Source organism: Bombus terrestris, chromosome 16 (genome assembly GCF_910591885.1).
Source record: "Bombus terrestris chromosome 16, iyBomTerr1.2, whole genome shotgun sequence".
Lineage (NCBI taxonomy): Eukaryota > Metazoa > Arthropoda > Insecta > Hymenoptera > Apidae > Bombus > Bombus terrestris.
The window spans coordinates 5,296,201-5,318,080 of NC_063284.1; the positions used below are offsets into that span (position 1 = coordinate 5,296,201).

General features: G+C 40.8%; 1 protein-coding gene across 1 annotated transcript in view; it reads left to right on the plus strand.

Annotated features, from left to right (window-relative positions):
* LOC100647481 (acetylcholinesterase) overlaps window positions 1-21,880 on the plus strand; it is a 161,184-nt gene that overhangs the window by 113,424 nt on the left and 25,880 nt on the right. The window contains exons 3-4 of the mRNA XM_048413501.1: window positions 5,673-5,825; window positions 17,758-17,921. Coding sequence (XP_048269458.1) covers window positions 5,673-5,825; window positions 17,758-17,921 — 317 coding nt within the window. The remainder of the gene's footprint in view (window positions 1-5,672; window positions 5,826-17,757; window positions 17,922-21,880) is intronic.

Here is a 21,880-nt window from a genome sequence, read left to right on the forward strand (position 1 = left end):
AAGCCTACTTCATGGACGTCTTGTCGCCACCTCGTAATTCTTGACTGAAACAAACAACCAAAAAAGGATTGAATTATTATGTATTTTTCTTCCGGCTGAACTAAACAACGGTAGAAGAAAATGTGAAATTAAAAATTTTGACTGGTTTAAAAAAGAATGTGTTTTTTTTTTTTTAAAGAAAATAAACTTTAAGGTGCTATAACAATTATTTAAATAAACTTTTTTTCTGGTAGGTGTGTTCTCATGCGAGTACAATCTGCTTTTGCAAATTTAGTTAGTTCTGCAAACTAACTAGCTATATCGAGCGCAATGGAGTAATTTCAGATGAAAAAATAAGTCGAAAGTGTAGAATGGAAATTTGTTTATACGGCGCTTTGTTCTCGTGAAAATTACATTCGAAACTTGTTGAATACCCGTACGTTCGAACCTTTATTTCGTTGAAAATGAGACCTTAAACCAGGTTAAATTACATTTTATTCTACCATTTTCCTCTCTATTTTCGCCATTTCCTTTTCATAGGCAATTTTTCCCAAATTAATTATCGTTACTCGTGGATTTGACCCGTTTAAAAAAGGCAGTTTCTATTAATCTAACTAGAACATAATCTACTGTGAGACAGAGAGAGAGGGAGAGTATCGTTTTACATTTTCCTCAGAGGAAATTTTCTAATCAGATTCGAATTTATATTTGCAAGTTACTCGATTCCATCTATCCCGATCACGAACAAAGTGCAGTCCATGCAAAGCGACCGGAATGTGTCCTCCAGGGTTTGCTCGATAATGCAAAAGGATCCGGCGATTTCGCCACTGGTTGGTTCTGTACCAGTGTCGATTCGTTAGGAAGCTCTTGAAATCTCTCCGAGTTCCACCGTCTTGCTCCCAATATCGTTCTCCTTAAGTCTGCGGTCGTCAATTAACGGTGTTCCATTATTCACGAAAATGCCGGTCGATAGTCGTTTCGTAGCGAGTGCTTCGCGAGTTTCCAGTTGCAGTTCCGGAACACGGAAACTTTTTCTTCATCCAAAAACTTCTTCAGGCTACTTTGTAATTCCCTTTATTCGGCGTATATGTTGCCGGCAATGTGTAAAACGTCGATATTTTATATTGTAATACCTAGGAAATGTATAGAACGCGTGTCGTTTTTAGGCAAAAGCGTGAAACGTTTGTGTTGTTCTAATATATCGTGTAGTTTTCCTGAGTTTTCCATTGTACACAGAGTCGTCTAAAAGCTAGACACAATCAAATTTTTCAGCCACTTTCGATAGTCGGAGAAAAATATATTTCGAACGAAAATTGTATCAGCTTTCAGTCGACTACAGATTACGATATTACGAATTTCGAAAAGGTTTTACTTCGATGGAAAGTTTTCTATTTTTCTTCTTTCTCTCTCCTTTTTTTTTTTTTTTTTTTTTGATGAAACAATACACTTTTCTGTACTCTATTCGATGTATTTTTTAATTCTCTGGAAAGAGATATTGAGGTATTCGAGTGGAAAAAACGATTAGTTTAAAAAAAAAGAAAGTTCTACGCTGCATCTCCTTGTAGATTTTTCGTAATTTCTAGAAGCTGCAATAAGAGCTGTCTGGCACAGATCGTGTCTTCCACGTGACTGCTTCTACCACTGATTACTTCTTGGGTTTTATACAATTGGGTTTAATATGGGAAATGTCATAGGTCTCCACGTCTCAGAAAGTTTCCGACAGCTGTCGCCAGTACCATGCAATGCTCGAATGAATCTAACGTCTATTTGATTGGAATTAATGGAACGGTTAAGATTTTGAGCCACTTGTCTCACCTAACTCATCTTCTCTAATGAAACATAAGAAGAACGAACCTTCGAATGTTTGGCTGAGTCTAGCATCTGTTTGATCGGAATTAATCAAATAGACAAAACTTTGGGGCAATTGTCTCGTCTATCTCATCCTCACCAATGAAACATGAGAAGGAGCTACCAAATGTCTGGCTCAGTCTGACGTCTATTTGATTGGAATTAATGAAACAGTTAAGACTTTTGAACCAGTTGTTCTACCTATCTCATCTTCACCAATGAAACATAAGAAGGAACCACCAAATGTTTGACTCAGTTTGACGTCTATTTGATCAGAATTAATAAAATAGACAAAACTTTGGGCTAATTGTCTCGCCTATTTCATCTTCACCAATGAAACATGAGAAGGAGGAACTACCAAATGTTTGGCTCAATCTAGAGTCTGTTTGATCGGAATTAATAAAATAGACAAAACTTTGGGCTAATTGTCTCGCCTATCTCATCTTCACCAATGGAACATGAGAAGGAGGAGCCATCAAATGTTTGGCTCAGTCTGACGTCTGTTTGATCGGAATTGATGAAACAGTTAAGATTTTGAGCCACTTGCCCACCTATCTGGTCTTCTCTAATGAAACATAAGAAGGAGCCACCAAATGTCTGGCTCAGTCTGACATCTGTTTGATCAGAATTGATGAAACAGTTAATACTTTTGAGCCAATTATCTCGCCTATCTCATCTTCTCTAATGAAACATGAGAAGGAGGAACTACCAAATGTTTGGCTCCATCTAGGATCTGTTTGATCAGAATTGATGAAACAGTTAAGATTTTGAGCCACTTGTCCCACCTATCTGGTCTTCTCTAATGAAACATAAGAAGGAGCCACCAAATGTCTGGCTCAGTCTGACATCTGTTTGATCAGAATTGATGAAACAGTTAATACTTTTGAGCCAATTATCTCGCCTATCTCATCTTCTCTAATGAAACATGAGAAGGAGGAACTACCAAATGTTTGGCTCCATCTAGGATCTGTTTGATCAGAATTGATGAAACAGTTAAGATTTTGAGCCACTTGTCCCACTTATCTGATCTTCTCTAATGAAACATAAGAAGAAGTCACCAAATGTCTGGCTCAGTCTGACATCTGTTTGATCAGAATTGATGAAACAGTTAATACTTTTGAGCCAATTATCTCGCCTATCTTATCTTCTCTAATGAAACATGAGAAGGAGGAACTACCAAATGTTTGGCTCAATCTAGGGCCTGTTTGATCAGAATTGATGAAACAGTTAAGATTTTGAGCCACTTGTCCCACCTATCTGATCTTCTCTAATGAAACATAAGAAGAAGCCACCAAATGTCTGGCTCAGTCTGACATCTGTTTGATCAGAATTGATGAAACAGTTAAGATTTTGAGCCAGTTGTCCCACCTATCTCATCTTCACCAATGAAACATAAGAAAAACGAGGCACCAAATGTTTTCTTAACAATGTAGGACGCTTGAGACTTTGCCAGAGGACTATGATACTCCTATGATTTCTCGCAAGTGGTTCGACTACCTGTTTCCAGGTGCTCGACTACGTGTTTCCATAAACACGACTTCCAATATAATCTCTCCTATCCCGATATGTAAGGCACGGGCCTGCTTGATAGTCTTACTGGTAAATCCTGCAGCAGGTACCGGACGAAATAGAAACTGCAGGTCCTCTTTCCTTTCTCTTTCAAACTTCCTGCAATGCCTAACGCGACGACCCTACAGCAACAGAAAATTTGTCACGATATTGTGTTTTATCAAACCATTATCTCATCATTCATACTGCGTCACGAGCACAAACTCGCCTACAATCTTTTCGCCAGATTTGCCTGTATTATCACACGCGGATTCAATCGATAATCGTCACTCGACCGGAAGTTCACCGGAACGCGATCCATTCGGCAGATGGGGTCACCGCTTTCACGCGAACGACCAACTTTCTCTGCCGTTCTCGGAACAACTTTGAATAATCGCCTGCCTTCAACTTGTCACGCGCTTCCGTCCCCACTTTTACGGAATGCACCCTGCAACAGGTCTGCGATGAAATTCTGCCCTTCGAAAGGTCCGCAACTGCCGTGCAAATTACTCGTCGCTCGTATCGTCGACGAACGAACTCGTTCCAGTTGTTTAGACACGGACGAACCTGACAAATTGGAGGAATTTTTTCCAAATGGGTTATGCCAGCTGGATTTAGCTCCGATGTTAAATCCGGTAGCCAACCGTATATCCTCTCCACCTTTTTTTATTCCTCTCTTAACGCCTCCGTTGAAGAATTTAAAGGCTGCGATAAGCAGAACACGACGATACCTTTGGCTCGTGTTTCTGCAGCTTGAAAGCACAAACGCGCATTTAAACGGCGAACAATTTTCTGATTCTTTACGGCGCAGTGAAATTCACGGTTCCACCTATCGAGCTCCATTTATCACGGTTACACTGCCGCAGTATAAACACCAGGACGATCGATACTCGGCCGATTATTGCTCTCGCTTTCCTGAAAATATAAACTACACCCATTGTTTCAGCCTGTGTTAATTGTTCCAGCCACTTTCCTGAACCTTCCGCTCAGACTGACTGCCATAAACGAACTTTGCTCCCTTGATCATCGACCGAACAAGTTTCTCCTTTCCATTCTACGGGATTATTCTTCTGCTAGTTTCCGAATTTACCGTACCTTTGACGTAGACATTTTTGCAAAAAGTTATCGTCTCACGACGGAGCAGACGTTGTCAGGATTTTTCAATTATTCAAAATGTCGAGGCTTTGAATCTGATAAAGATCGACTCACGTGTATGGTAATTATAAGTTACACTATATTATCAGGTAAATATCGTAAAAATAGGCTAGCAGGTGGAAAATTTGTAATATTCCATCGATTCTTCGAAAATATCGGACAATTTTAGATAGCCTAGGATTTGGACTACTTTGAATATTTTACAGAATAATCGAATATTGATCATCTCTATGTGCCTTATTAAGAATCTTGCAATCAGACTGCTGACTTGTATACACTTTAAGAAATAAAAGAACGCAAAGCTACATAGAATACGGAGATTTTATAAAAATATATAAAATAAGCATGATACAGTACTCGTTATGGTTCTATGATATTTAGTAGATATAACATTTTTAATTATTGGGTAAAATTTTATTCGAATAACAAATGACGAATAAAGCTACAAAATCATGTTATATTCGCCACTAATGAATGTCCTATCTAACAACTATATATCTGACTAATAAAATAATGTACTCGACTAAAAAATTATTGCTGTAAGAATTTATCTGAATAAACATTTAATCGAATAACATATTCGAATAAAATTATACATTATTTATTACATTATTTAATACACATTAATATATATATTTATGTATTTTATCGAGAATGGACATGATATACCTGAGATATATCTTCAAGCTACGTTGTCCAGTTATTGTAACATTAGTTTCTATAACTAATTTTGTCCAAATGGCAGATTAGAAAATTCATTGTCCCTTGGTAAATTATTCGTTGTGTGTTACTTGTGTACACAGAAATATGCATTCCATGAATGTAAATATAAAAAACTTAACACTTTACCAACAGATAGCCTACAAATCGGCTTTTTGTCACCGACAATCTTTCTTATTATTTGAGCAGTAATTTGTTATTTAGTACTAATGTACCTTGCTCAGTTGCGTCAGTTGCGTTGCTTTATAAGCTTCCACAGTTTTATATCAATTTAAAAAACTTATCGCTCGCGATGAGCGAAAAGAATGGTACTGGAGAGTCTAACGGTCGGACGTGCGTATGCTCTTGAACCGCTAGCGGTCGGTAAAGTGTTAATAATCGAGGGATCATCGCTACTAAGGAACAAACTATTTCTGTTGCAGTACACCAACTGGGAGAACCTGTACGACGGCTACATCTACCAGCAGATGGTGGCGGACGTGGTGGGCGACTACTTCTTCATCTGTCCGTCGATCCACTTTGCCCAACTGTTTGCGGAGCGCGGCATGAAGGTCTACTATTACTTCTTCACTCAAGTAGGTAGCGCTTTTTATCGTCACGTGCGCCTAGACTGCGGGAACGTGTCACGTGAAACGCGACCGATCGATAGGGGACTATTATGTTATAGTCTGACATTTCCACGGGACGATAGTCACGTGGCGACTGACGATAACGCGGCTCGTGATTCTTCCCTTTTCTGGTCGTTTGTTGCAACGATCAGGGTAACATCTATCGTCCTGTCCAAGATGAATCGTTGATTGCTTTCAGTGTTTCGAGCATGTCAGACATTTTTCATAGTCGAACCGCTATACGACATTTTAAATGTCTAAATTACATTCGAATGTTGTGGTATAAAAGCTGGAATCTAAATTGCTGAGGGAGAAAAATGTGACAGTACGTTCAAGGCTGGCCAGTCGATTTAAAAGACAAAGGGATGTTAACATTTGTTCGACAGATTAATAACGTACAGACGTAGTTTTATGAGGAACGTTAGAACTGTATAGGCTTGTTAAAACGATTGGAGTCCATAATGGACAAATTTTTAATCGACAAATACTCTTCGCTCGACTGATTGTTAAAAATCGACGATTCGTGGAATGAGAGCGAAACTGGGTGAAATTTGTACAACGTACGAGAGTTAGGGACTTAGATGAAGCTAACAAGATCATAGACATTACAATAAATTCAGTAATTCGTACGAGGAATACATTTTAAATATGCAGTCGTTAAAATTTGTCGAGAAGAATAATAATAATCGTTGTATATTACGAGGAAATTATGAAAAATTCGCCAGGGTTTGCTTTTACTTTTTTCCACGCTTACACGGTACGGTGGGTGGCAGGGAAAAACGAGCTGCAACGTCGACGAATGATTGACTAATAACAGCTACTCGACGTAAATTATAGCTACACCAACGTTGCCGATGTATGTTCGGCAAATTTCATCCGTTTTTCTTCCTTTTAATTCTTTACTTCGCTTTTCCTTTTTCTTCTCTTCCTTTCTCTTTTTTATCTTTTTTTTTCCTTTCATTATCGATCTACCCGGTTGAAGTTGATCGTGTTCATTTTCTTTCCATGCGAATGCTTCTCTACAAAAAGCGACGCCATTAGACTGAATAGTATCGAAGACGAGCTTTTAAGAGGCGGCGTTATACTGGAACGAAGGTCGACCAGATATTAGGAAAGGCTACCCTTTCAGATCCGGGACTTTGTCGACTTTATCGCCGCGTTTTATCCTACCCCGCAGTGGTATAAATCAATAATTGAGGCTCTCAAAAGGAGAAACCCACGACGATTCTAAGATCCTTCCAGGTTATTAGATTCTTGCCGTGTGCCTCGCGACTCCGCCACCGTAAGACACCGTAATTTCTTCGTTCCACGTGGTTAAGCTGTTCCACGGGCCGCTCCATCCTATCTGGCCTCGAGTTTATCACGAAATTTCTCGATATATATTCCCGCGCTGAAGTTATAAAACAGGGCATATAAGCGAAAGTCGTGAAGACTCTTGAACTTTCATCGCCTCTTTAGCTCGAGAGGACATTAGGGACCCACAATTTATGGATGGTAGAATGGGCCACGTTTACGAGTTCTTCTGAGACACTTGGAAACAGGCAAGCTGTGAGCTCTAGGAAGAAATAAATGGAAGCTGCAGGTTTCATCGAATCAAGTTTCCAACCTAAGAAACGAAGAAGATGCAGGATCTTAGGCCTAACTTGGATCAAGAGTGAAAGACGAGGTTCAAACCAAATTCAAATCCAAATTCACCTTACAGATGAAGATCAGACCTAGCTGAGACTCAATTTCAAGCGAAATTCCAGTAGGACTGTATCTTGAGATTGGGGAAAGAATAAACAATAGGTCCAACTTGAGATGAGAACCAGGTGAGAACCAAAATTAAACCCAATTCTAAGGTTGGCGGAGGAATAAGACTTAGGTTAGAGACTTAGGTCTAATTGTGGCTCAATTTGAAGCAAAAGCAAGCCTCATTCCAAGATAGCAGAAAGAGTACCAGGGTCTGACACGAATCTGACTGAAGCTTAACTAGCACAAAACCCTAAAACTCTATGGTTCCAGGGAATTAAGTACCAGACCCAACTGAGTTTTAACCTGAACGTAGTCCGACTCAAATCCTAGCCTAACTGCAAACTGAAGAAATAACCAGTAAAAGATGGAAAGTACACGTAATGGAGAGTCTATCCTGAACCAGGTCCAGATGCGATCTAATCCAAACTTAGCCTGAAGCCGTAGAAGTAACTATCCCGCATTTTACTGCATCCTTGTCTCTTCTAAAATTCATGTAGAGCCAGCAAACGAAATTGAAAGGCGGCCATCCCATAAAAAACCGCTGAAGCTTCAGGGTGTTTCACTTTCATATAGAGGCTGGATCCTGCGAGGTTTCTCGCCACCGACTAACTGGGACGTGAAATGCTTGTAAGCGGAATGCCGAGGCCCAAGTAATTAGCGGAGGAGGTAATTTATCAGGGAGCGTTGGTGGAAGCAAAGGAGGATGTCATTACTCATGCGCGCCCACCGTAATCTTAATAACGGTTTCGCCAGCCAGTTAAAGCAGCCTCCTTTAACTCGCGTTCGTTTTCAGCCTCTCTCTCTCCCTCTCTCTCTGTCTCTCTCTTCCGTGGCCTTATTCTACGCGCGTTTTCCCGGAAACTTTCATCCTTTCCATTCGATCCTTAATACCATCTCTTTCTTCCAAGAATGGCACGGTTACCAAGTTAATTGGTCGGTCTACGGTCTCCTAAAGGGTTCAGATCTAGCTGGCTCGATCTTGATTAGAAGGGCAAGACTACAAAAGAACATCCGGTCGCCCCTTCTTGTCCCTTTCGGTTTTCATCCGTCCTCGAATTTCCCTCGGATAAGTTTACTCGCCGGAGGAGCAATAAAAGCGGCAGGAACATGTTCTCCGCGTTTCCAGTTCATCCGGCAGCCGAGGGTGGACAGACGAGGGAAAAAATTAAAGATGACTCGGAGAGAGGAGACGCTGGAAAGAAGTCGTAAGTTTCCCTTCGGGGCCGGGACGAAACAAGTTCAAAGCCGGGAAGTGGGTCAGAAACGGGTTAACGCTGGGGCGGAAAAGAAATGGGAGGAAATGCACGTCGCTGGAGAGAACACGTGTATAGATATCTGAAACGCTTCCGCCACGAGCTCGAAACACATTTCGTCCATCAGAGTACGCTGATTTTCTCACACTGCACGTGTCTCCTGACATAAATCCGAAACTTCCTTCCTTATCGACCGGGTATCCCCTAGCTATGTCTATGTTTCTATGGCAGTAACTTGGAAAGAGCCGGGTATTGAAAAAATCGAATAGTTCGTCGAATAATTTGTACACGTCGAAAAAATAATCGCAGCCGGAAATAAACCGACCGATTCGTTAAGCGCTGAATCGCGCGGCCGATTAGCTAAAGGAATTAATGGAAACGAGGCTCGTGGCTTCTGAAAGACTCCTTTCAGCCCGTGACCCTTTCTACTCCGCCGGGAATCTTTTCACGCGCTGCTTTTTCTCTCTAAACTTCGTTATCGACCGAGCCGGATCGCGCTTCACGATTTCTCGCGGGGCCATTCATTGGCCACGTTAAAAGCGCGGCTGAAAGGAACGAATCGGACTATCCAATGGTTCCGTGGCTATTGACAGCGCCGAAGAAGAATCGTCCCATGAAAAGAAATCCCGCGGAAAGCTGCTTGCATCGCGTGAACATTGACTGGCCTGGTTACCACCGAACCAAATGCCGTCCTTCAAACAAATGAGTTTAATTTCTTACGAATTAATCCCTGTTACGCGCAACAACTGTTTCTCAAGCCACCTGTAACGAATCGATTAAAGATCCACACGTTCAAATAGAATATGTCAATGATTAGTCAGACGTGGACGAGTATCAAGTGGTAAAGATCAACGATAAATCTTCCACGATCGAAAATCACGAATTATTCGACGAATAGCTCGTTCTGTTCATTCGTACAGGTCTTGATCCGCTGCGAAAAAATTTTTCAAGAGATTAAGAATTAGTTTTATAGAGGTACAAAGTAGTAAAGATCAACGATAAGCGAGGCGCGGTTAAAAATCGTAAATTTCTCGTGGAATATCGAATCTCCTAGGTTCTTAGAAGCTCTTAGCAACTTCTTATTTATCTCGAATAATTTCTGAAGGGAAGGAAAAGGGAAGAAAACTGTTCGTTCGAATAGCTCATCTCGCAGAGGAATAAAGGGCAGCAGCAGGATTTTAACGCGGCGTGCGGTGAAACGCGGCCAAGTTAATTAAGAAATGTCGTTCGACGGCGTTTATTAAAGCAGCGTAACGAAATTCCTGGCGTCCATCGAGTTCCGTTGAGCATTATCGATCGTCGTGTCATTATGCTCGCCCCTGGGCTTCCCTTTGGTCGATCTTCGGCCCCACCCCGGCCTGTCCTTCTACTGTTGCCTTTGTAATTTTAAGGATCGTTAAAATTAACGACGTTTACCGAACAAAAACGACTGTCATTATGACAACGCCGTGTTCGCAGCTTCCCTCCTTCGGAGCTCGTTTCCCTTTCCAACGTAATGTGACGGCAATCTAACAACAGAAATCAAGTTCGATTGTCTCTCTGACCTAGATGTGTACACAGATTTATTGTTATATCGGTGACAGAATATTTTTCTTTTTTTTTTTTTTTTTTGTTAGAAGACAAATATTTGTTATAAAATATAGGAAAATGTAATAGCAGTAGCAGTACAACGTTATAGTATGTAGTTGGTCTATCGAACAGTAGCTTTTTACAATTCGTTTCTAAAACTACAATTAGTCTCTTCTTGCAGACTTTAAACGAGAAAGGAGCATAATTAACAAACAATTTCAAAATTCAATAGTACGCCACGAGTTACTTCAGGCAGACGATAAATATTTATCAACATTCGGTTGAATAATTATGCGTTATACTCGTAATAAGCAATCGTAAAATTCAGCAGTCAGCTATACGTTACAGGTTGCTCCAGACAAACGATGAATATTTACCAATATTCGGTTGAATAATTACGTTTCATATTAATAGAAAATCCCATGAAATTGTCAGAAATTATGTAATTGTATAATGCATGTATTTCTTGGTTGATTAATAATTTTGCCTCGTTGCAACAGACTCGTGGAAATTCCAACGAAACAATTTTCTTCCTTCCTTTCGAAAACATTACTCCTCGACCATTACCCTCTGTAACCAATTTTTCCGCCAGTTTTCAAATACCATGGATCGCTGTAATAAATGTCATTTGAAAGAGCTGCGGGGCAGAAGAGGACGAACAAGTCGCCAAGGGCAAACGGAACGATGTTTCTCCATCGACAGTTGGAGAAGCAGCGCAGCATCGCGTCGACGTCTCGGGCGGCGAAAAATCGACCTCTCAACTTTAACGCCCCCGCTCTATCAACTTCCGCATAGACGTTCCTTAAACTTTGCTCGAGCATGTGCGCAGAAAATGCGAGACGACGCAAGTTTTTGGGAAAAACTTGGCGGCGCGATCATTCCACGAGGTTCTGATTCCTGAACGTTTGCTGATGTACTTTGTGTCGTGGCTTTCGAGAACGTCACCGATTGAAAACCTAGTCGAGAACGTAGCTTCTAACTCGTACGTTTCTCTCATCTGTCCTCAGCCAACAGCGATCCGAGCTTTTCGATAAGTTCTCGGGAAAACAACGTCATTGGGAAACTCACGGAGAAGTTCTTCGCGGCTGTAGGGCCAAGCGGATCGGAAACCTAAGAGGAATCTTGCTGAAGGCAAACTAAAACCTAAACTAACCGAAAGTTTCTGGTCACAAGGAAGATCTAGAAAATTTGGTTTATTCGAGGAGCAACGCGATTCTATTCTATCGGTGTTAGGGAATCTTCTTGATCGCAACACCAGATAATTGGTGGTGGAAAAATAAGACAAAAATGTGGGATGAAATTTGTTCGCTTTGATGCTTCGTTATTGAGAAAATCGAGGTTGAAAATTAAAATTGAAAACCAAGTACGAGCATTAGAATCGGTCCTGGCTAAGGCCAACGATCGATTTAACGCTAATTGTTACAAGTAATTAGGAATGGTCGACTGAACCGTCCAAATTTCAGGTAAATTGGATTTTACGTACCGCCAAGACAGAAAAAGTCAGAAAACTATTTTATTTGGAAGGCACGTTACCTTTTCCAACTAACCGTGGGTCGAATTACGAAACGAGCCAATTCTTACGGCAATATTCTGCGCTTTTATTCGATTTTTCAATTTCGTTTAAGCGCAAGCTTCAAACTGCCAGATAATTCTTCGGCTCTCTTTCCGTTTTTTTAATTCTATTTTAGGGTACATGTACGCGTAACGATGAATATAATGTAATTATTATGTCTTTTTCTAATAACTATGTATATATTATATTCTATTATATTAATATTATATTATATTTTGTAACTATATGTATTTATGCATTCTTTATAATTATTATGTACATTATTGGCCGATGCCCCTAAACAACAAGAACTAAAACAAGAACAACAACAAGAACTAGAACAAGAACAACTACAACAACTAGAACAAGAACAACTACAACAACTAGAACAAGAACAACTATAAGAATAACAACAAGAACAACAACAAGAACAATGACAAGAACAACTACAAGAATAACTACAAGAACAACAACAAGAACTAGAATAACAACAACTACAAGAATAACAACAAGAACAACAACAAGAACAATAACAAGAACAACTACAAGAATAACTACAAGAATAACTACAAGAACAACGACAAGAACAATGGCAAGAACAAGAACAACAAAAAGAACAATAACAAGAGCAACGACAAGAACAACAAGAACAACAACAAGAACAACGACAAGAACAACAGCAAGAACAACAACAAGAAAAACAACAAGAACAACAGCAAGAACAACAACAAGAACAACAAGCACAACAACAAGAGCAATTACGATAGTAATAATAATAATTAGTGTGTCAAGGCTGGATGAAAGAACTGATTGGGTAAATAAACGTGTAAATAGATGTGCAACTAGAGCGACAGAAATAGAGGTTTGGAGAAGCCAATAAGGAAAACTGGCTGCTCGGGATTCGATCTCGCCGGATTTCGTTATATTTCGGCACGGGGGAGACGAGAAGAGGCGGAAGAGCCGCGGTTTTATTGTATCTTCTGACGGAAGCCGTCTTATCAACTGGGCCATTTATTGATTCAGCCGGGTGTATTCTTAAATCCCGGCCGGATTCGCCGGAAATAACTGGAAATCCGTGCATAATACGACGTCCCGACGAACTTTTAAAAAGGACAGAAGAGAAGAAAACCGACACAATAGGATCTCGAACCGGGCCGATCGATAGGGGGCCGCGTTCCATGAAATTTAATTCAATCCCGAATTAGAGGTCGGACCGAATTGCCGACTGATCCTTAATTGACACAGAATTGGCGAGGTTTCGTATAAATAACACATCGTTGCTCGCGTATTGTACTCAAACCCAGCAGAAACCGTGACGTCAGTCTATGGATTCAAGAGTACGCGATACGTGTATTCCTGGCGTTTCTAGAAATTTCTATGTTTCTAGACATCTCTGTAGCTATATAAATTTACCATTTTCGACAAAAAAAAAAAAGAAAAATCTGCGCTACGATAAGCTCAAGGAAAATTCAAATTCGACAATCCTTGAAAATACGATTCGAGAATTGCACCTTAGTTTAGCTCGCTACTTTAGCTACTTCATTTCCATCGACTAGTATCGTCTTTCTTGTTTTTCGAAGTCGTAGACCGCGGAACGAGTATCCGAATTTGCAATTGCGTGGATCGGGTTCTTGCTGTCACAAATTTGATCAACTGTTAGACGGTGTCTACTGCAGGGACCAATTCTAAAATCCCTGAAAATAGAAGTTTCGGATCTTAGACTACTTTGTATCGATCGATTTATTTCCATCTACTCGTTCGTATCATTTTTCTTATTTTTCAAATTCCTGCGCTACAGAACGAGCATCCCAATTTGGCGCTACGTCAGCAATCTTCGTTGCGCAAATTTGATTAAGCGTTCTATGACGTACCGCAGTCTAAAATTGCAAAATATCGATGTATCTCTTCGTATCTATGGCCCATTCCTTATAATCAAATAACGGGTATTCCTCTTTTTATAAACGAAACGCTCGCTGTATTTTTGAAATTGCTGCACCGTGAATCTGTTAATCATCGATAAGGGAGAGCAAACACAGTGGGTAGAGGCAGGGGGTTGTTTAAATCGCAGTGTTTGCAACGGGAACGCGGATCTACCGTGTTTGCCAACGACCTGCACCGATATAATACAAGCCAACCATTGCTGTTTATAATCGTCATCCGATAACGAACCGAGTTCCAACACAGCCAGTACATATTTCTCTCTTCCGCTCTCAGCAACACAATTTATCCATAACGAAACAATGTTGCGCGTACCTTCATTCCACGCTCAATATTCTTAACTGTGCATCACACGCACAGTTATCGTCGTCTGATTACTCGATGAGAGTTCTTCGTATAAAAATGTGAAGATGAGGCGCACGATGTATTTTCCAACGCGGGACGTTCAAAGGCCAAACTGGTTTACTCCGCTTCTCTAAATTTTCGAAATGTTCGACACTTTAGAAATCTTGGAAATTTCAGCATCAGATCGATGCTTTTCTTATACAATTTCATCGATTTTCTCCGCTTTCTATCTTGCGGAGTTTACCTATTCGGCAATAAAGCGGTTCGTCGCAGTGTGAACGACGCCTAACAATGGCAGACACGTGGAAGTTAAAGCAGAAAAGTACGTGTAATCAATTCTTGTAACGTCACGGTGAATCCAGACGTCAGTTTGGCAAGATTCGATCGCGCCAGATTAACCAGCGCCTTCATTAATTCCACCTTCGAAAGGTGTGCACCCGAACTTGCGACCTTGCCATTGTGAACTTGCTGGAAAGAATTCGCGCAGAACTCTGAAATCAGTTCAAGCTGAGCAGATTTAAACGCGGATTAAAAGCCGACGTCGTAACTGTAGGAAGACCTCGACGAAGAAGAGATGCGACCGAGTAAACGCGAAATTTCCGCGTAACTTTGAATTACGGAGGATGATGGAGGCTTCTGGCAAAGGAAGGGAACGAAAGTTAGGAACGAGCCGGTATTGTACGTTACCGGGAGACTCTATTCACGAGGACGAACGTTCAATTACCAACGATTCCGGGTCGGGCCTTAATTTTCCCTAGGCTAGAACCTAGGCGGGTTCGAGACGATAACCATAACGCGAGATGTGTCCCGGGACAAGAAGCTTCGCTGGTTTCCACAGGCTGCTGACGCTTCGTTGATCCTCTAAAGACTCTGTATTTCAGTGTAGCTACTATATTAGAATAATTTCTGTCTCGAGTAGACACCTGGCTGCGTCTCAGTCGTCTCGAACACCCTTAATACTTATTCTTCGCGTAACACCGCGCCATTTTCTTCCCTTCATCTTTATTCTTAATTAACCTTACAACTACGATAGTGTGTCCGTAAATGGCCGCCTTTTTTCCCCCTTAATTGACCGGTTGTCATCCTCACTAGTGGGGCTGGTTGCCTGTTCCCAGGGGATCGCAATATATCGTTTGACATATGGCGAATTTTGACGGCTGAATAACCTAACCTGATCCGAATTCAGTCGTACATGAAAAAAATGCCAATTATCCATAATGAGACAACGATGAAACTTCCTTATTTTTGGTTTTTTGATTAAATTTTGACTAACGTGTGTCGTGAGATTTTTCTGATTATCATCATTTTTTCATTTATTATCATTTAATAAACGAAAGAGAATAGGTTAATGGCACCAAGTAAGCAAATATGCTGCAAACTATATGGTGTGTATATAATTTCACAGGGCGGTTTTCTATATACTTTTACGGATTTCCATGAGTAAGCATGTTTAATGTTTGATCTACCATTTCTTTCGCAAAACGTCGCACGGGGTTTACGTATCTGAATATCGTGGTTTTCCTCTCCACGACTGGTACAAAGTAAGCTGCCGCCTATGTTCGGTTTGAGGATCACTGTGCGCCCCGCTGCTTAGGCTGACCTCCTTTCGTTCGTGTAAGGAGGTTTGCTCGCATGTAGGGACATTTTAGCCGATTTTTAACTGTCAATAACTGAAAAACAAAGCAGAAAACGCAATTTTTTTATTCTTGGTGTTCGTCTTATTTCGGCTTCAAGAATTTCCTCTTAAATTTTCCGACACCTGTAGTCAAACATAATATATATATTCATATAATATATTTATTTTACGTATTATATATTTATATACATATATATATATTCTTTCTTTTTTTAATTTAGAGTTTGCATAATTTCGTGCTATACAATCACCAATAATCTCTTCGTGTCCCTTTAGAGGGAACACCCGAATTAAAATGATAGCTAGGAAGAAACAGACAACTGGCATAAATCCATAAAAGAAATTCTTCAAGGTAGTGGTAGTTGATAAACTGCTCAGCCATTTTCAGCATCCCCGTTTCAATTTTCCTTACATTTCTCTAATTCCGCGTATATTGCTTCGAAAGGCTGGCTGTTTTCTCTCCTCGCAATTTTTCTTTCCGCGTTGAATCATCCATCTTTTAATCCTGTCTGATAACTGGGTAACCTGTTTGCATTATTACAGGAAGAGGCGAATGTGGGTTGCTGACCTAATGGTATCTGGGTTAGGTCTGCGTTAGGTCGGAGTTTCGTTTTGGAACGTCAAAAAATTTCCATCGATATCCATGTTTTCTAAGAGGACCGCCATATTTCAACGATGTCAGTGTCGAGTTCAGGAAGCTTTCGGTTCGTACTATTACTTCCGGCCAGAAAAGCAGCGCGATATATTTCAAAAAAATGTTCGTTGCATTATTGAAAAATATATCGTTTCCGAATTGCTTCCGCCAATATCATATCGGCCACGAGAGCAACATTATTACAACGACGAAAGCGATACCATAAATATTCACGCGATCGATTGACGAATCCCTCATAGCGAAACTGTCTCGCTGCTCTGTGTGTCAGCTCGACTCCGTTACTTTTCTCTGTCTATGCGCGTTACTTAACACAAACCTAACGTAACTTGTTTTACGAGTTTGATGATTTTCATGCGACTTACATGTATGGCAGATGTCAAAAAAATATTTGACACGTATTTTTTTATATCGTCCACATTGAAGGGATGATGATGTTCCTCAAAGTTGATGGTTACACATAAACATTTTGTGGCGTCTCCAGGGGTTATAGGGAAAAATTTCCTTTGAACTTGCGCGTGACGAATATTTATCAGAAATTATTTGTCTGAACAGGGTATGAAAAATTCCAATCCAATTTGTTAATTTCTCTTACTTAATGTTACGCTCCATTCGCAGGTGAATTATCGGAGACACGTGAACTGCCAACCATCTCAATATTTTCAGAATATTTTATTTTACACAACGACAAACATTCGACGCGCGATTCTCGGTTCGCCGTAAGTTTCGCCGAAAACCGCGTCCTCTTCTTGCGTAACTCGCTTACATTTCGATAACAAAGTCTCGTTCTACGTTCCGCCGCTTTTCTCCGATAATCCTGTTGGTCGAACGCGAGAATAAAAAATAGTTTCGCCCATTTGCGAAACTGCGTTCTCCAAAATACGGCCAGGTTCCCCTTTTTTTTCTTTTCTTTTTTCCCTCTCTTTTTCCGCTCGGTAGGAATCAATTTCCCGGCGAGAGGCCGTTTCCAGCGAGCAAGTGGCACGGCTGAAATGAAAACTGACAAACTGCGGGATGGCCAGCGGTTAATAGCAACGCGATATCGCGTCAGCGAAGAGACGAGGGTCGATCTATGGGGTTGGCACGAAACGCAGAGAGAGGGTGGGAGATAGGAAGGGGCAGCAGGAGGTGGAGGAGGCCTGATACATGACGACAACCCCGGCAACGTATTTGAACGAGCGCGTTTAACGCGGGTATAACCGAGCTGCTGTGTGTTTCAGAGGACCAGCACCAACCTATGGGGTGAGTGGATGGGAGTGATGCACGGCGACGAGGTGGAGTACGTGTTCGGCCATCCTCTCAACTTGACTCTCGAGTACACGGAAAAGGAACGAGACCTGTCCTTGAGGATGATACTCTACTTCTCCAAGTTTGCCTATACGGGGTAAGTTTGCGTAAAAGCCATAACAGACATAAACATATCGACGTTGAGGAGCAGCTTATCCGGCCAATTTTTCTCAACTGCGAAACAGTTTAACGTGTAACCGTGGAACAATTTCACGAGCAAATAACACGGAAACTCTGCAGTATTTGTATAGCAATGATTTGCGTGGAAACGCACGTGTCCTGAAAATTGCTAGCACGAAACGAAGAGGTTAGTAAATAGCGTTTTCGGTCAAACTAGTTGCTCCTCCTCGGTGATTTAAATGGCAAGCGAGCAACTGTTTGTTCCGTGTTATTCGCCATTGGTATTTCATATTGTCTGAAGAACTTAGGAATACGGGATTTTTGTACATTTCGCGAGGCAAGTTAAAGTAACAGAAATGAGCGCAACATGGGAAAATACGCGAAATATTCAACAGCGTATAGTATACTTTTGATATGTTCAGGGGATGAAATATATTTCTACTTGGATGCCATTTGTTCGGCTGGCTTTATGAAAATATTTCCTACGGAAATCTGCGGTTTAGTTAGAAATTTGTCGGTATCCTGCGAACTAAGTCAGTCTCGGATAACAGCAGGTAATTTATGAAAAGCTGCATCTCCGGTTAATTGTCCTGGCTGTTGCACGGCTCTGCTTATTTATGCGGATAGTACCGTACTTTCGAGAATATTTTTCTCCCTCGAGGAAACGGCGTATAATTCCAATCGGACGAGACTTTCTCGAAGCTGATTTAGCAACAAATCAACCATACCATACGTAGTATAATCGAGCAGCTGAATCCTCACGCGTGTACGTGGAATTTCACGTTGCAGAAATAACAAGCTGCTCACGGAGGTTGGTGAAAAATTCATAGAGATTTACTAAATTGTCCTGCGTGTTTCTACAGAAATAGAAGATAGCAGATAGTAGAGAAGGTTTCTCTTGCACGTGGTCGGAATTCTCCAAATATTTTCGCAACCGTGCGAGGAGCTGCCAGCAAGAAGTTGGCAACGTGGTCGAGCCTATGAACCATCGACGACAATCAATTTGCCTCTTAACGAAATGAAACTATCGATCGTCGCCTTGTTTGCGCTGTACGCATTTCTCGTTACCCGGCACACGATTTTACCAAGCTGCATTTGTTTACTCGACCAGTCGAGGAGAGACGCGATCGCGAGGAAGCGCATCAACAGGAGTCGTAAATTCCCGCCATGATTAGCTAATCGACGCCACAAACAGATCGATCCCTTATTTCGGTTAGGACAATAGGGGTGTTTGAATTAGTATGAGGTGTAGTTTGTTGACAAATAGTAATTAGTAGAGGTATAGTTATAGTAGTTTGTTGTGGTGATAGTGCTACTGCTAATGTATATGTCGCTGCTGATGTAGATGTCGCTGCTGGTGTAGATGTCGCTGCTGATGTACTGCCGCTTTTCTTCTTATTTTTGTATCGTGGAAGAAAAATCGGACTACGGGTTCCGGGATTTCTCTGTATCGTTCCAATTTTAGTATATGTACTGCCGAAGCAAGTACTTTTGTCCTGTTTTTGCGTCCAGGCTTTCAGGACATAAATTAAAATATCGTACATAGGCACAGCGCAACAGCGGCTTAATTTTATTTTATTTAACAATAATAATCTTAAAAAAAAAAAAAAAAAAAAAGAGAAAAGAATGTAATAATGCATGGCTACGTCGTACCGCCGCGTATCGGTACTCTTGCCTGTACTACCCTACAATTAGAATTCAGCGTTTATTCTGGAAAAAAATGATGTAAAAAAATATGTAAATAACCTGGAACAAATAAACAGAGATAAAAAAAAAAAAAAAAAAGGGTTCCGGGATTTGAACCCGGGTGCCGAACGTTCGTAACCTAAGGCGCTGACCACTGCGCTGCCGTCGTTTCTTTTTTTTTTTTTTTTTTTATAACGTTCATTGACCAGTAGACGAGTATTACATCTGTATGTTGTTCACAATAAACAATGAACTTCGGTTGTAGGGTGGTTTAGGCAAAAGTAGCGATACGTGACGGTACGGCATAGCCATACAATGTTTTGTGTGTCGAAATTACATTTGTTAGCTTACTATTTTTTAAATTAGATTTAAGTTGCTGTAGAGCGGTGCTTATATACGATATTATTTTTTTCTTCCTATCCCTGTCCTGAAAACCTGGTCGCAAGAACAGGACAGTTCTACTGCGCTGCTGTCGTCAAACTCCAGTTGGTGTCGAGTGCCGCTACAAGTGTAACACTGAGGTTAACAGGTTACAGTATATAGTTCCAACAACTTTGTAGAGAAGATAGTTACGCCGTTGCGTAAGGTATAAGAGAACTAGGTGAATGATTGAAGGGTAGAAACCCGGTCAAGAGATGTTGACCGTTCTAAGGACGATGAATCAGTGAAGTCCGGTGACAATGCTGTTGCAAAGGAAAACTCTCGTTCGGTGGTGATCGCCTGTGGTTGGAATCTTGGGAAACATGGGAAAAGCCACGTTTTTACCTGATGGAGCAATAACCATAAAGAACCTCTTGATTCGAAGATGTTTTATGCCAATTGACGGACTTAAAGATAAATCAAAAAGTCTCGTTTTATGACGGTTCCTTAGGATTATTGCGACCCGCTTAATTCTATATGCACAGCTGGTGTACGCCTCGACCGTAGAGAGTCACCGGACGTAACAGCATTATTATCCAGTTCGCGTGGAATCGTGCGAAACCCGGTCGCCTGACCTGCGCCTCTATCAGCTAGCTAGCTAGGCCTTTGCAACGGACGCAAAGCTATCGGCTGCATTAGGATGATACAAGGTTTCTCGCGACGTCTCTATAAATAAATTAAACGCAGCCATTCGGCGAGGGCGGCTCACTTAATGGGATAAGAATCGAACTATATTTCATCCTGGTGGGATTATTCGCTCGTAAATCAAAGTCTGCGCGAGCCGGGCGGGGCAAGATAAATTTATCGAGATTTAAGATGGTCGTGGCGCGAGTCTATGCTAAAGGGAATTGGAATCAACGATTTTCATCGGCAGATAAATTTCCAGTTTCCTTATTTTCTTATTTCCATTCGGAGTTCCACGGACGCGCCGTTTGATATTTCACTCTGCAGCCAGAGACCGCAACACCTGGCTCAGCAAATCCAACAACCTGAAACCGTCGTTCGCTTCCTCTTCGAAATATTCTTCCGGATTTTTTATTCCTTCGGATTAGTCGAGACATTTACTCGCGAACGCTCGTAGCAACGTTTTATGGACACGTTACGTACGTTATAGGAAACATTCGGAAATTTCACTCACGCTATAACGCGTTACGACTGTCACTCACCGTGCTGATAAAATTTCTAACAAATTGGACAATGTACGTAGATGTTAGCAGATATTTATCGCGAACGTATAAACTTCGCAGGGATCGTCAAAATATTTGAACAGCTGATTGCTCGTTATATTGGCTTGGCAACTAGGTGATTGCGGATTTTGGCGTTAGATGGTATTGACAAAAGCCGCAACCACTTAGTTGCCAAGCCAATATTAGTAGCTTAGAATATTTAAGGAAACTGTGTTAATTATTTGTTCGAAACCGATACTATATAATTTATTCTATATAATTTCGTTATAATTTCTATATACGTTAGCAGATTGCTTTTTCAGCAAAATTTCTTCAGATTTTCAACATATCCGAAGAAATTTTCTCAAAAGTTTGTCTACTATTCCCCTGCTAAGTTATTTAAGACCGCGTTGAATATCACGGTTGCTTAAAATTGCATTTGGTATTCGCGTTTGGATTCGAAACCTGAGTAGAGCAAAAGTGGAACAAAAAGCGGAAGAATGTCACGTGTCCTAAAACGTTGCACGAAGAACTTTCCACAGGAAGCGACGGAAACGCCTGGTCTTTTCTCTAATACCCGACGACTGTATAATATAAACTGTAATATAAACTATAAAGTATAATATGATTAATATATAAATATGGTAGAAAATAATAAATAAAT